Source organism: Ciconia boyciana, chromosome 2 (assembly GCF_034638445.1).
Source record: "Ciconia boyciana chromosome 2, ASM3463844v1, whole genome shotgun sequence".
In the NCBI taxonomy this organism is placed as follows: domain Eukaryota; kingdom Metazoa; phylum Chordata; class Aves; order Ciconiiformes; family Ciconiidae; genus Ciconia; species Ciconia boyciana.
Window position 1 is genome coordinate 107,776,664 of NC_132935.1, and position 15,965 is coordinate 107,792,628.

General features: G+C 39.8%; 1 protein-coding gene across 2 annotated transcripts in view; it reads right to left on the reverse strand.

The window, feature by feature from the left end:
* Positions 1 to 15,965, reverse strand: part of ADCY1 (adenylate cyclase 1) — a 158,433-nt gene that overhangs the window by 90,745 nt on the left and 51,723 nt on the right. For both annotated transcript variants that reach the window (XM_072851397.1, XM_072851396.1), the window contains exon 3: positions 2,587 to 2,705. In XM_072851397.1, the coding sequence (XP_072707498.1) occupies positions 2,587 to 2,705 (119 nt within the window). The remainder of the gene's footprint in view (positions 1 to 2,586; positions 2,706 to 15,965) is intronic.

Sequence of the window (15,965 nt, forward strand, 5' to 3'; positions counted from 1 at the left end):
GATATTTCCTGGGAAAAAAAGAAAGCATTGCAATAGGAAAGGTAAAAGTGCAGCTCATTTTCTATTTTCCACTGTGTAGCTTTGGGGTTAAAAACTGCAGGAATTTAGAACAATTGAGGGGCTTTTTGTTTGTTTTAATAGCGGTGTTTTACAGAACCTTGGCGTGAAGAGGGCAAGTCATGAGAATATGGGAATGGTCTCTTAGGTCTGCCCGGTATAGCACTGAACTACCACTACTCAAAAGAAAAAAAGTTGTTTTCATCTCCTTAAAAAGGTAAAGCACACATCTTATTATTGGGACTGACCACCAGCAGCAATTCCCGGAGGGATGCTGTAGTGCTGTCCTCCACACTGGTGTCAGGGTGGCACCTGCACAGAGTTCCCTGCATCATTCAGATCTGCAGAGTCACACAGCTCCTGGGGTGAAACTCTGGTCTACCGGGACCTGCTAGCAACAGCTCGCTGGGTATTTACTGGGACACTATGCCCACCCTCGTGTTTTTTTTAATACAGCAGTTGCATTACTGAAATAAAAGGTAATACAGTTTCTTATAGTACAGATGGTGAGGGGAGGTCTCCTGTTTTCAGTTCTCTTCCCTGAGGACCTTTCCTTTGACATTAAAATGAGACCATCTTACTTGGTCTCCATTTGCCCCAAAAGTACCCTCTTAATGTCAGAGAATGAATTCACCTCTCCATACAGGGTATTCAGGTTCAAAAACTTTTATGAACTCCACATCCTAGCAGTGAGTAAGCCACAGCAGCCTTAGTGGTTATGTGAAACACCATTTCATGTAGGAAAAAAAGGGTACTCCTGAGGTTACATTTCAAAAAGATCTCAGTGCAAGAGAGGAGTCAGAAGCATTATAATCAACCAGTCCAGCTGCAAAGCAATGCCGTTTAAGAAGACTATCCACACTGTAACCAGTGCAGAGACCTCTGACACATACGAAGTATAAATGTACTAATCAGGATATAATTGTCGTTGGCTTGCCTTGAACCTGAATATAAGTGCAACCAACAGTAGTATACATGTATACCATAGCACTGTGATGGCATAACTAGACACAATTTCTATAAGTATATAAGCAATGTGATCACCAAAGGGACAACAAAGATAGTAGAAGGCACCCAAGCAACAAAAATCTGGCAGGCAGCAGACAAGATGAGCACAAGTGACTGCAAATAGACAGAACATCATCCAAAGATGGAAGATTGGCAAGAAAAAGAAAAAAAGACAAATGGTGTTGGTGGGGGTGGCAACAGCATAAAAGCATGAGGCATAAACAAGGAAAATTGGAGAAGGAGGAAGACAGCCCACTTTGATCTTGAATTCTGTCCTTCGGCAGCTCTCAAGCCTGACTTTGGCAATTGTGAACCATCAAAGACTGTAACCAACAATGCTAACTTTGCAGCACCAGCTCTGGGGTACTGTACACTTAGAGCTAACTTTAAATTGATTGTTAAAGACCGAGAGTTTTATATATGTAGTGATGATGGTCAACATCATGTAAGATTTAACCATCAACAAGAAGTGAACTGCTAATGAATAAATTCGGTAATGTTTAATTTTACAGTGTAAAACTGACCTAATTTGTCAGTCTTCTAAACACTCCCATCATAGCCATCTCTGATTCCCTCACCGACATAAATGCTTTTATGCAGAGTGGGAGCAACAGCTTAGTCACTAGGAAGTGGTCCTTGCAAATATTAGAGTCAGCTCAATGGGAGATAGACTGAACCCCAAGAGAAGGAACTTATCAGTGGATGAGGGAGAGGAGGAGGTGCTAAGGGAGTTTACTCCTTTGCCACATGAGTACACAGTGGAAATCAAGGCAGCTCTTCGGCATCACTTATTAAGCCTGCACCTTGCTTAGCGCAAGAGTGGCACCAAGTAAACCTCTTTGACACTGTTTTTGGTGTGGATGCAAGGCACTTGGAGAAAAAGTAGCTAGAGGCAGTATGATAAGACAACACCATTCAGACAAGGCCTTTAAGGAATTTGTTTGGGGGCACAGAGAAGAATAGCAAATGAGAATGCACTTTACCAACAACCAGGAAAAATGAGGGCACTTGCACAACAGTCCGTTACTGAAGAAGAGCAAGAAGTAGAATTGAGCCTCAGTCAATAACTTCTGAGGAGGAATGCACATATGATGGCGAGAGATACACTTTTTTTTAAGTTTACATCACACTTTCTGTATTTCCATGCTATTACCCAGAAAATCTATTGCATTAAAAGTAATCCATCTTACTATCAGGAAAATATAAATGTGTAAAATTACCATGCAAAATAAATACTCCTATTCACCCAAAACGTAATACAGTACAAAAAGAATGACTACTCATTTGAAAAAAGTTGTCTGCCTCCCAGCACTACCATTCTAAGCCGTTTATTGATTCACCATTATCTTCTGAGAAGACTATTAAGTCTTCCTAGTGGGCCCATTCCCCCCTCTGCATAAATGACAAATCTTCACTGTACTGCTTTTTTTTTTCTCTAAGACCTGACTGCAATTGCACGTCACTGTATTTGTACTAAATATTCTCTGCTTTAAATTATTTCATGGGCTACATCAATCCTACCTAACATTGTCATGCCTTTGAATGTAAATCTTGTGGAAGATCCTTTCAGGAGGCTTCAGGAAATCTTCCTTCATTTCCATTGCAACATTCCTGGGCAAAAGACTCATCAAGAGACGTTCCTAAAAGAAAACGTAAACAACATCAGTTTTGTGGTATAGTGTGTGACCATTATTCAAAAGTTTTAGACTAACAAACTAGACAATCTTTTCCTAATCTAGTCTGCTTCCTGAGAATTTCTGCTTCATAAATAATAGGAACCATTTCTCTCAAACTTCTGAAGCCTGTGTGGGTGTCTTTTTTAAGTCTTCTGCACTAAAAAAAAAAAAAAAAAAAAAAATCAAAAAACTATACAGAAAGGGAAGAGCCAGCTTCAAGAGCAGATAATTGTCCATAATTTTCATTAACATCATAATTATAAAAATAACAACTTACCTTATTGTTAGTAGCATTTATCTGTCTGGGAAAGACTTCCCAGGATCATTTGCTATCCTTTCGTGTGTCCTATTTCTGAATCTAATGAAAGTGTTACATTACAAGGACTATGACAGCTGGTTATTAAGCAGCGAGAGTGGATGATAGATTTATCCACAGTCTGAATCAGCAGAACAGTAATAAAGGAACAGTTTTAATGGCATCTTATCCAGTGTGGCAATGTGTGTTCCAGCCAGTTCAGTAATGGAATGCATCAGTACAAACGCCTGATTAAACACATCTCTTCTTGCTATATCCACAGAGAGGTTTTTAGCATGGGTCACTGACCTGCATAAAAAGGACCTCTAATGTTTTGGATCTTGTCAGTATTGACTATAAAGGCCTATGTAGTTTTTCCACATATTCTGGCCCATACACAGGTACCACCTGGAAAACTTGCAGCAGGTGTTCTTAGGTGTTGTAAGGTGTCCTTAGCTACCTACTTAAGTTTTGTTTTCACACAGAAAACACTTGCCATTTAAAATGCAGTTCCAAGCTTATCCATCAGACCTGCTAGCTTCAGTCATGGCAGCAGTCTGAATGAATTCACATAACCACATCTGATCTGATTCAGGACTCCCAGGTTCCAGAGAACACAGGGAAAGGCTGGAGCAAGGAAGATGTACCCTTGGTGGAAGAGAATCAGGTCAGGGAATACTTAAGCAAACTAGACATACATAAGTCCATGGGCCCTGATGGGACACACCCACAAACACTGAGGAAGCTGCCAGATGTCATTGCAAGGCCACTCTCAATAATTTTTGATCAAACACGGTGACTAGGAGAAGTGCCTGGAGACTGGAGGAAAGAAAATGTCACTCCTATCTTGAAGAATGGCAAGAAGGAGGACCCAGGGAACTACAGGCCACTCAGTTTCATCTCGAGTCCTAGAAAAGTGATGGAGCAGCTCATCCTGGAAACCAGGGTGGTTGTATCAGATGACCTCCAGAGCTTCCCTCCTACCTCAACTATTCTGTGATTCTGTTATCTGATGATCAAGAGCCACCACAATAGCAGCTGTGAGACATCACAGAACTGCAGATCTTGGCCAAACCACATCCTCCTTTTATTTAAATGACATTAAATAAATAAGGAGCAACAATTAACACTGAGAAGAGGGTATCTGCACAGACAAGTACTTTGTGTTGCTCACATGCACACATTCACCAGCCAAAACCACCAAATAATACTTAAAGGGTTTCTAATTTTACAGTTTCTTCTGGAAGAAGACACATTGAATATTTATGTCACCAAGGAGTAAGTTAAACTTTGCAGAACTGCCCTGGTACTTACCTTAGACTAAAGTTCCTTCATATGTTTGCGGCAATTCATGTGGACTTGAGGCTAAGGATCATTAACTTAGTCTATTTCCTATTGTTCTCATATGTATACTAAGGATATTGCAAAGAATATGATGGGATTAAATATTTGTTAACAGTTTATGCATATATCAATTTCAGATTTAACCAAACAGTCTCACATCTTGGTAGAAAATGGTAAATTACTATGATTTTTATGTTAATTTAGTTAAGTATGCTTATATCTCTGGAGCAGAATTATATTTGGGTGACCCAAAATTTGGGTTAAAATCCAAAACAAATAGTTTTGTCAACAGTGGATCTTATGAAGCTCTGTTGCCCACTACTTGTGTCTTGCAGTTGATTTACTGTTTTAACTGAAATATACTGAGATTGTAAAATGAGCTGACCACCTATCAGACAATAGAGAATCCACACAACAGAGAAGTTTGGACTGATGGTTAAATTCTCTGGTGTTTAAAATGCTACAAACTCCAAAGGATGCTGGAATTTCATAAGTATTATCCTGAATGCCAATTTTATGCTGTCTGATAAGGACTAAGAAAGTTCACCATAGCTTCTCTTTAAGTGAGCATATTAAACAAGATCTTTGCCATTTTGCTGAAATGGATAAGTAAATTCCAAAGCTGTTACGGAGAATGAGTGGGGTTTCAGCTTCTGTTTCCTAGAAAGTCAGACTAAAACAAACAAGACAACCAAACCAACAAAAATTATACTGACAGAGTCTTACAGAGACCAATGCTGACTGAATAGTTCTTCTATGGCCTGTAAACACAATTACAATACAAGATGTGAATAAAAAACTCACAGATAACTTCTGCAGTGCATGGCAGATAGCACAGAAGCCAGGGAAGTAATAACAGTCATTACTGTGAAGGTAGCATTGGAGAGCTGCAGCACTTGACAGCGTTGAAACCTGCAGATGTCAGATATATTAATGGAGGTTACAAAAATGGTGATTCCTATACAAGTTAGCTTGGCTATTACAAGACCTGAAGGGAGCTTATGAAAATCCTATACCAAATTGTGGTGGCTTGCTTTTTTCATGAGAGATGGAAAAAAAAGAAAAAGTATTACAGAGGAAGAATTGTAGTCTTTACAAAGAGGGTTAGCAGCCTCAGACTCACCGAGCAAGGAAGGACTCAATTATGGCTTTCGCAAAGGGCAGCCGCTGCTGACCTTTCATGCCAAGAAGGGAAGCAGCATCGTGGCTGTAAAGAATTGTCACTGGAGGAGAGACTGGAAAATGTAAGAAACAAACCCACAATGGAAAGTATCGAAGCACTGAAAATAAATGAAAGCCATTATCTAGCTCTCTAGAAAAAAAATATAAGAAAAGTCTCTTATTTTGGGCAAAATCTCATCTGTCAAGCAAAGCCGTATTGCCCTTCGGGTCAGCCTAAGGAATGATCAAGGACTCAGAGGTTTGGAGCTGCAAGAGTGAATTCATGTACGTCAAATACAGCCATTGGAAGGTTTGGGAAAGGGCTCCGCCTGGATCTTTATTCAGCAAGTCCTATCATTGTTGTCTGATTTTTTTCATTTGCTCCTGTACAGCTGATCTGATTATAAAAATAATCTGAAAACCAGACTAAAAGAAAAACTAGATGTGCATGGCTGCATAATGCATTGAATGGAACAAGTGACAGCACTGAAGCAAGGCTGGTCACATTTGTGGTGACATTCATGCTTGAGTGGTTGTTGCCTGTGACAGGGATGGGTGGTGACAGAAAAAAATTGAAAGAGTGAGACAGGAAGCACTAATCAATTAGCAACAAGTTTGACTAGAATAAACAACACTCAGGCTGCAGACCTTCTTACTGGTGATAAATGATGTTGTATTGAGGTAGCCTCAACATGTGCCATATTCCAAAACACAGGGCCTCGGTGAAAATGTGGAAACATTTTTCTCTCAACTTTCTCACTGATTCACAATGCTGTTTAGGCTTATTTTTACAGCTGGTTTCTACCCAGAACATTTAAGTCTTGGACCTATGACAAACATGCTATTTTAGCAATTTGTACTCTGTTTTTCTCCTGCTGTAAAACTTCACTCAGCATTAACATGGTCTAAAGTAAAATCACATGCTGAAAAAAAAGATTCTTTTCAGAGGTTGTAATTGTCTGTCAATGATTTTGCATTCCTTGCACAAATCTTACTAAGAAAATAAAATGACAGATGAGGACCTGTTTCTCCTTCATTCACAGCATTTTCCATTAAATTTGTATTTTAAATTGCCAGTCCTAGCCCGGGATTTGGAATACCAAACTGGGCTGCCTCTGCCAACTGTCTTATCATCATTAATGAGGATTTCTGCACCATTAATGAAGACTTAGTTAATTTTGAAAAGGACACTCAATTTTGAAAAACATCCAGATTTCTTTCTCCCACAGTAATGAAGCATTACTAGAAATAAGAGAAGGAACAAACATTCATTTGACTCCAAGGCAAGTCAAAATGTGCATACCGAGCCAATTAGGAATTCCTCAGTGTTACCTTGGCACTATTCAACAACTACCACCGTAATGCACATGACTAAGAAGGACAATACGCAAAGGCAGAGAAATGGGAAAAAAAAATTGTTTCCCATTGTTAATAGCCAAAAAGACCTTATATTACTGCTTGTTGTTTGGAACATTCTCAACCCTAATTGCAAGTACAAGCTCCTGTACTGCAATTCTCACTCCAGGTTGGACCTGGGGAAAAACTTTAATAGTCTTGCAGTTATTCAAGACTTGGATAGACAAAGCCACAGCTGACCAGACCTGGTGTTGTTGGCAGTCCTGCTTTGAGGGCGTGGTTGGACTGGATGATCTCCAGAGGTCCCTTCTGACCATTGTGTACCAAGGGGAACAACAGCACAAGGATCAGGAGTGGAGGGTGCCTGTGGCTTCCTGGGGAGGCCTGAAGCCATCCTGCCACCTTACCACACACAAGTGTGGTTCTAAAATAGCAGGGGAGCTCAAGGCTCAGCACCTTCTAGCAGTAGTGTCATTTCTCTTTCCTGAGAGGGGGAGCAGAAAGAAGCAAGCAGACGACACAGACTGTTGAAGCAACAGTTTCCATCATCTGCACGCTCTATTCTGCCCCAACACCCTCTTCAGCTTTCTCCAATTTGGAGGTTTTTCAGCACAACTCCCTCTCTCATCACCATCCCTGGCCTGGACAGCTTCTCCCACCCACACCCCGGCTCTGCTTTTATGGGAGCCTCCAGTGCATGTTCCTAATACATTTCTTGTGCCTGTCCCCAAATAAAGATGCCCTTCCCCTCCCATTTTGAAAATAGTCTTTCTTACTTTACTGCTTCTTCCAAACACTTATGATGTTCTCAAAGTCCCTTTGAAATTTTCACCTTGATTTATAATCATTTCATGCAGCTCCCCAAACAATACTACCCAGTCCAATATCACATTCTATTCCTATTGTACAAAATTATTTATTTTGACATCTGTATGGGAAATGACTGTGATACATTTTCAAATTCCTTCAGCAAGTTGTAAATAATTTATGAACCCACTCTCCCTTCATCAGAAAAGAAGACTGAAATGCAGAAAAATGTCTTAATGTTCCCAGACAGCATCCTCTCCTTTCTTTCCCATTGCCTGCTGTGCAGTTGGATGACCCCTCACAACTTTCTACCCATAAACTGGATGCACTTGCTGTGCTTCTCCATGCTAAATTGTATTCCTGTAGATTATCATATGAGATAAATAGAAAACAAAATGGAAGTCTTATTTATAGTCAGTGCAGACTATTTTATCAAACAAAACAGTTGTCATTTTTTCTGAGATACAGAAGAGAAGCAATCAGAGGAACTGTAGCATTGCCTCAAAGCTGCGGGCTCTCATGTTTCTCTGGTTCTTTGAATCTCACTGCTCCTCATCCTCTCATGCTCCGGTATATGCACATCTAGTGGAATTCATTTTGAGAATGAAGTTACAGTCTGGACCTGCTGAAGGGCCATGTAGAAAAATTTACTGCTTTGCATGTCTTTCAATCCCATGAGAACAGGACTGTAATGGATGCAACTCAGTCTCTTTTAGTCAGCTTCACTGGGTTCCTCCTGAACTGCTGCTTACAGGCAGCCTGCTGGCACTGCTGCCCTCACCCACCAGGGAGCCTGGGCCCTACACCTGGCTTGGCAGAGAGCTCTGTCTTGTGAAGCTTGCTCAAAATGGGACTCAGAGGTTCCCAAGCTCATGCTGGGGAAAGCAGTAACTCTGGATGGCACTCCAAATCCCAGTCCTTTCTCACGCTCCCTGGCACTGAACCACATTATTCAGGATAGACTGCATGCCCATGGTCCACTGCTTTTTGTATTTTCACAGGGACTTTAAAATGAAAGAAAGAAAAAAGAAGCATGTAACAAAACCAGGTTTGGCACCTTTGTTTCCTGGCTGATAAAATATGAGTATTTTTGTTTGTTATAGTAACACTCTAACAATGATGGAAAATATGAAAAGGAGCTCACAAAAGAAAGGAGCATTTTGATCATCTACTCTACAAGGTTTTTTACAATACAAAACATGAAATCTAACCCACCAATTTTTGCAGTCTACCAGAGGTCTTCTTTTGCTATTGCTATACTTAAATGGAAAGTGCCACCATATTTTAAAAACATTTTTTTCCTGGAGAAGACAAGCATCAGACATGCATATAAAATATTAATAAGACTGTTTCAAAGTTAACTCATCTATATAATTTTGAGATTCAGCTTCTACTTAGTCACCTGGGACTCCAAAGTACATCCTAAATATTACCACCTGCTACTTAATTATACCTTGATAAGTTCACTCTTGCATAATTTTAAAAGCTACTGCTCAGTGGGTTTATGGTCTCTGTCATCCCTATATTGAACTGCACAGCCATTTTAATTCCCTGTAAGAAAAACAAAAAAATGAGACAGAAAAGAAGCCTAGTGCAATGCACAGAAGAACAACCCTGTGTAAAACTGCTAGGATTCATTTATACTCCCTGTAAGCTGGAAAACAAAGACAGCAGATTTCATTAGTGAATTATTTTACATTAAACTATGCTATGCCCTTTCTTCCAACTAAGTACAAGAAAAAGCACTGTTAAAGATGGTGATTTTTTAAAAGCCACAAGGTGGCAATGTTTCAGAACATTCCTGAGATTTCTTAAAAAATTATATTTATCAATAAGTTATTATTACAATCATAATCATAAAAGGCCATCCATAAAGCTGCCATCTAATGCAAAGATTTTGAGTAGTAAGAGGATGGCTAACAACATACAGTTATCGTAAATTATCAATATACTATGTATGAACTGCAAGATGGATTCAGGGTGTGTAAACCTGTAACAGACCAATTTGACATCTTTCAAATTCTTTTAAATAAAGGAAAGGCAGGATATATCATCAGCATAATGTTTAATGAGGCATTGATAAGTTCCACATGGAAGATTATTAGTTACAATGGAGAAGATAAGACTTTGTGAAAGAATTAGGGGAAGGTGAAGTCTTGGCTAAAACAGAGAGAGCAATGGGCAGCATGGAGTGCAGAAGCATTGGGCTGGAGAGTGGGCATAAAGAGACCATAAAACTGCTCGAAGGTACAAAGTTCACAGGACAGCATAGAAGTAGTAGAATGATAAGAATGAGGAAAACTCAGCAGTACATTGTGCCTTTTAGGGACCATCCACAAAAACGCGTGAGATAAAATGAGTTGGAAACCTCTGCCTGTAAAAAAGCCCCAGATAACCACTGACCACTGAATGACTATGGAGTATTTATGTGATGCTACCCTAAAAAGGCAAGTGTAATTCCAGAATGGACTGGAAGATTGCTAGTAGGGTAACTTGAGATCAGCTCCACAAATCTTCTTCAAACAGGAACAAGAGCAGAGAAAGGCTACAAGGTTAAACAGGGAAATTAGAAGTATAAACAGCATAGCTTGTTTTCCTGGTTGCCCTCATATCTATTAAATCAGAATGCTCTGGAAATATATCAGTAAGGATTAATCTTCAGAAAGGCAAGCTAACAGCGTTGACACCAGATATAAACTGGCAATGAATAAATGACTGCAGCATCAGCCTACCATTCATCTTTTTACTTTCACCCCATATCCTTAGTATTCACTCTCTCTGAAACCTAACTGGCAAAATTCAATGTATCCACAAAACGGTCACAGAAAACTTGACAGGAAAAGGATGATACTCATTTCAGTTAATGGAAATCTTCCTACTGGAAGCGAACTTGAGCAAGAAGCAGCTAAATTCACACAACCAAACAGTGCCTTTATACTTAAGGCATCTTTATTTGCCTCACTATAGTGCAGGCAAGTAGCCATACAGATATAATCAGACCACTCTCTGGAGCGGATAACTTGAAACCCTCCTCATGCTTGACTGGGAAGAAGGAATAGCATTTCTGCAATACATTGCTAGGGACAGGTATTTCTTGACTCCAGCAGTGATTATCTCTTCAAAGTGACTCCTTCAAACTAGGTGTGGAACACCACATTGTTTGTCTCTTCTGCTCGGTGAAGGCAGAAACAGATGGAGGAAAAGAAGACAAGGCAGGGAAAAAAACAAAGCAGTGGCAAAACTCTTTGCCTTTCTGCAATGAACACGGGGAAGGAAGAGAGAGGTCTGAAAACTTCACTGGGTACAACTACCAGTGACAGAATGATCAGCAATTATGGAATCATATCCTTAAAACACACATTTCAAATATACTCCAACTCGATGCTCTTCTTTTGAGGAACTGGAGTTAGGAGGTAAAGCATATAGTCTTAACACAAATTGCTTATTTTAGTCTTGGTAACTGTTCTGTTCAAAAGATATATGGGTCAGCAAAGACATGCTACCAACCATGGCAACATTTAGAGAAGGTTAGTGGGTATGGAAAGATAGCAATTGGTATACTTGAAAATATCTGCTAGGAAAACAAAAAAAAAGTCAAATGGGAGTTTTCAAAGTTTTCTTATTTATTAAATGTTAGTTTAATAAATGTCCTTGTTTCTATCTATCAAGCTCCAGTAGGATTTTAATAAGCAGGTTCTTGAGGGTATATCAATGAAGATGAAACTTTTTTTGGCACAGAACAGCCATTGAACATACCATTCTAAATCTTCCTATGTGGAAAGAAAACATTCTGCCTATTCTCTTGCAGAGTCAGGAAGGCCAGGTTTCATCTTGCAGTGAAATGATCCCCTCATAGTAGCACTGACAGTATGCATATGTGTTGAGTATATATGTTGAAAACAAAAAGACACAGTTAAAGCACAAGTTCCAAAAATTTAATTTCTTTATAAAAAGGCTTTTCTGATTCAAACAAAGAGGGGCCTTAAAAATTATCAGAAAGAGTACCAATCACCTGCCAATGTCATGATCAGAGGAACATGGAAGTGCTAATGCTGTTTCTAGGCAGGCCTGCAGCCGAGACACATGTGAGCTCAGGTTTGCTAGAGGCTGAAGTGCCGCACAGAGCGGTATGTTCCACCATGAACAGGACAGGGACAACAATCCTGTCACTGTATCTCTCTCTTTTCTTTTATTCTGAAGATGCTAGGAAGATGGCATCACAAGCAGCATCAGCTTCACCGATGCTACCCCCTTCCAGGGTAAGTGGAAGAGCAGACAGAGCTTCACTGGCTTACCCCTGCTGTACTAAGTTTCCTCTACAGTTACAGTTTCACCTCTTTCCAGTCCACAGCTGTGTCTCGTTTGTTCCACCAGTGTAACACTAAATACTTGGGTTAGGCATGTATGTATTCCTCAGGAAGTGAAAGTCACAGAGCTCAATCTTCAGCAAGGTAGATGCATGCCCCTCTTCTGCCGTCACTAATCCTACAGACCCCAGCTAGTGGGATTTTTCTTGAAGAACATGCTACATGTTACAGCTCGAGATGGTACTGGGACTGTGGCACTCTGCTTTTCCTCTGCTCCATGAGATACAACATCCTCCCTCACCACACTCCTTCTCCAAAACCCAGATATCTCCACCAGCTCCACACAGATATGTGGCAAACCTGATGTAGTCTGCTCTGGCACCTTGCTGAGAAATGGGGCCAGCATAGGGAAGCGGGGGGAGAAAGGCCCCAGACATCTCCAGTTCTCTTTCCTCACTGCTGGAGCAGACACACTCTGCAACTGAGGGTCCAGAATGGAGGAAGAATCAGAGGAACATTAAGGACACACTGCTGCACTAGTACTGGTGCTTCACAACATTGCTATTGTCTGGTATGGCATACATATAGAGCTGCAGTAGCCACTCAATATCAGTACATGCCCTTTCTTATTACAGATTTTTGCTAGTGGTGGAACAAGCAAGAACTCTTCAGTAAAGATAAACTTTTTGGTTGCTAGTGATAGAAACTGAGCTCAGTAGTGGGTGTAAGCAGACTAAGGCTTTTAAAAAACCAGGAACCAGCAAGAACTCTTCAGTAAAGATAAACTTTTTGGTTGCTAGTGATAGAAACTGAGCTCAGTAGTGGGTGTAAGCAGACTAAGGCTTTTAAAAAACCAGGAACCTCAAGTCAAAAGCAATAATTTTAGAACCTAAGTAAGATATATTAAGTGGTAAGCAGTTAGCACTTCCTTTTTCAAAACCCACAGATGCCTTTAGTATAGCAATATGAAAGCAAATCACAGCACAAAACAGTAAAATGGAATAGATGCCAAAATCTCCAGAGACTAAGATATAATACTTTGCTTTGAAAAATCTAGAATTTTTCTAATCTAGATTAGAAAAATCTAAAAGCCTTTGTCCTTTGCTACTTGTCCTCATTTTGTCTTCACAGAGTAGGGAAGTGAGCCTAATCCATCAGCAGAAAATCTCATTGCCTTCTAAAGAGGAAAAACAAGGACCAACCATGAACGTGCTAAGGAAGCAACAAGTGTATTCACTCACTTAAAATAACAAGTGTGACTCAGATTTAGTTCATTATTACCTTGTCAAACTGGGAAATTCCTAATCACATGTGCCTGAAGGGAAACTAAACTCCAAGTGAAATCCGTTTATATTGAAGACGTAATGGGGAAGAGAAACCTTGGAAAGAATATAAATTACGTGACAGATGGAAGTTCACTCTAGAATGGCAAACCTGAAAAAGAAAAATTACCTTAGAATGTATTTTTTTTGCCAGTTAACGGGATGTGGTCTAGCTCTTTTCCTTCACAGAAGGCTGACCAAAAGGAACAGGAGAGTACGTGTGTGCAAACAGCGTATACTGTTGCACACTGGAATGAAAGCAAAGTGCCCAGCTCAGTATCCTGTTCATGGATATAATCTGTGCTTAAACAGTAACATAGCAACTCAGGAACCATTTGGCAAACTGCACATGTGAAAAAGAGATATTGGCAGCACATGAAGGGGTTCAAGCTGCTTCGGAAGTGGTTGGTACTGAAGCACAGCTCCTCCTGGCACGCCGACTGCCGGTGCTGGGATGGATGTTCAAAGGGAGGGTCCCCTCTACACATCATGCAACTAATGCTATGTGGAGTAAGTGGGTCGCACTGATCACACAACGGACTTGAACAGGAAACCCCAGTTGCCCAGGAATCTTGGAAGTAATCATGGACTGGCCAGCAGGCAAAGATTTTGGAATATCACAGAGGAGGAGGTGATGTGTACTGAAGAGACTCCACTGTATAATACACTGCATTTATAGGGAATTTAAAGGGAATGATATCTGTGTGTATATATCAAAAGACAGGAAAAGTGGTGATGATTAATTGGAATGTATTGGAAAGTGTGGGACCTGGGCATTACATAGATGGTATAGAATATCCCTTTGGCCAGTTTGGGTCAGCTGTCCTGGTTGTGCCCCCTCGCAGCTTCTTGTGCATCTCCAGCCTTCTCAGTCAGTAGAGTATGAGAAGCTGAAAAGTCCTTGACTAGTATAAGCACTACTTAGCAACAACTAAAACATCAGTGTGTTAGCAAGATTATTCTCATACTAAATCCAAAACACAGCACTATACCAGCTACTAGGAAGAAAATTAACTCCATCCCAGCTGAAACCAGGACACTAGGCAAGCTGCTGTAATGTGAAGAACCTATGTGGCAGAGCTGCTGGTCTATGGTGGAACTGCCTTGTGTTTGAAGAATGGCACAGGAAAAGCGTCAAGCTTGTGTTAAAGCATTAGCTTTTTTGTTATAGTTAAGACACTTCTAGAAGTGAAAACAATTCTGTGGACAACAATAAAAATGCATGTAAGAGAACTTTCCTAATGACATTTTAAAGCTCCCTACAAATTCCTACTGCTGAGGGAAGAACATCAGGAATCACTCCTGTGGTTGCATTAGTTTACACTGTGGCATCCTACTAAAATACATAAAAACATCGCATGAATGTCCACACAGCACTGCTGTCATGGATATTGCTCTAAATTTAGAAATCAGCCATAAGAAAGTACTTTTGAAGTATTTGTCTTACTATTTAACTTAAGGATCTGATGCACTATAGCCAGTGTTCTTACCTATGATAATTTGCCTTACCAACTGTTATCCACGATGTTATCTATTGAAAACTGTATGGTAGTGTATTTTAAATCATCTAACGACAGGTTTGTGTGCTCTTATTTGTCCTTCTCCTCCATTCTCTCTAATGGAAAATACACAGAGCAAGTAGGAAATAAACTGAAAAATTCAGTCAAACACCACCAGCGTATTTAATTGACAGTTGTTTGAAGCAGAACATACTCAAAATTTCCCAATATTTATTTCAAAACTCCTAACAGCTAAAGTATCAACAGGTTTTAGAATGACACAACTACTATTATTTAACTCATCTATTTATGTTTGTCTACTCTACTCAATGTAAGCCAGCATCCATTACAACAAGAGCTTAATGTAGGTAGCATGACTATATGTCATACATACATCTATGAGAAAAAACAAACTGCAACAAACAGCAGTCCAAGACATCCCCCTGTTAGACTGAGTATGAGTTACTACATAGACTTATACTAAAAAGCAAAGTTCATATGCCCTATTTTCTTCTTTAGAAATCTGTTTAGTTGCCATAGTTCACACCTTGTGTCAAAAAATGAAATGGCTGATAACGGATTTAATTGACTGACATACTAACATCAGGAAGCTTTCAGGGGGTGAAATAAAGTTAAAACAAACTGTTATAGTACTGACCTGGCCTGCTGTTGTAAGTGTGGCTTTCTAAAGGCTTTTATAGATTTTTCTATAATACCATATGTTACATTTTGCAAATTAAAGGCATGTGGGTAGAGTAATACAATTACAATGCATTTAAAATATATGTACTTTGTATGATTTACAACTGTATGTTTTTTCTTGTGTGTTACTGAGTTTCTACACTTAGACATTTCAAGTCCAGTTGCAAGGCAACTCTCTCTTATCATACAGGTGTGTAGCCCTAAGCTTATGTGTCCCCCTGTAACCACTCCCAGGGAAAAACCTCATCTCATCTTCAGTGAGGTGTTCAGGATAGAAGGGATGAACTACCCTTGTATGTGTCTATTACTACTAAGGATTACTGCCTATAGGTTAAAAGGTTAGATCACAAGCCTCACTTTTACTTGGCCAAAGTTAGGTAAGAAGAATCCCAATGTTATGCCAAACACCACAGCTTCTGGCACTAACTGCA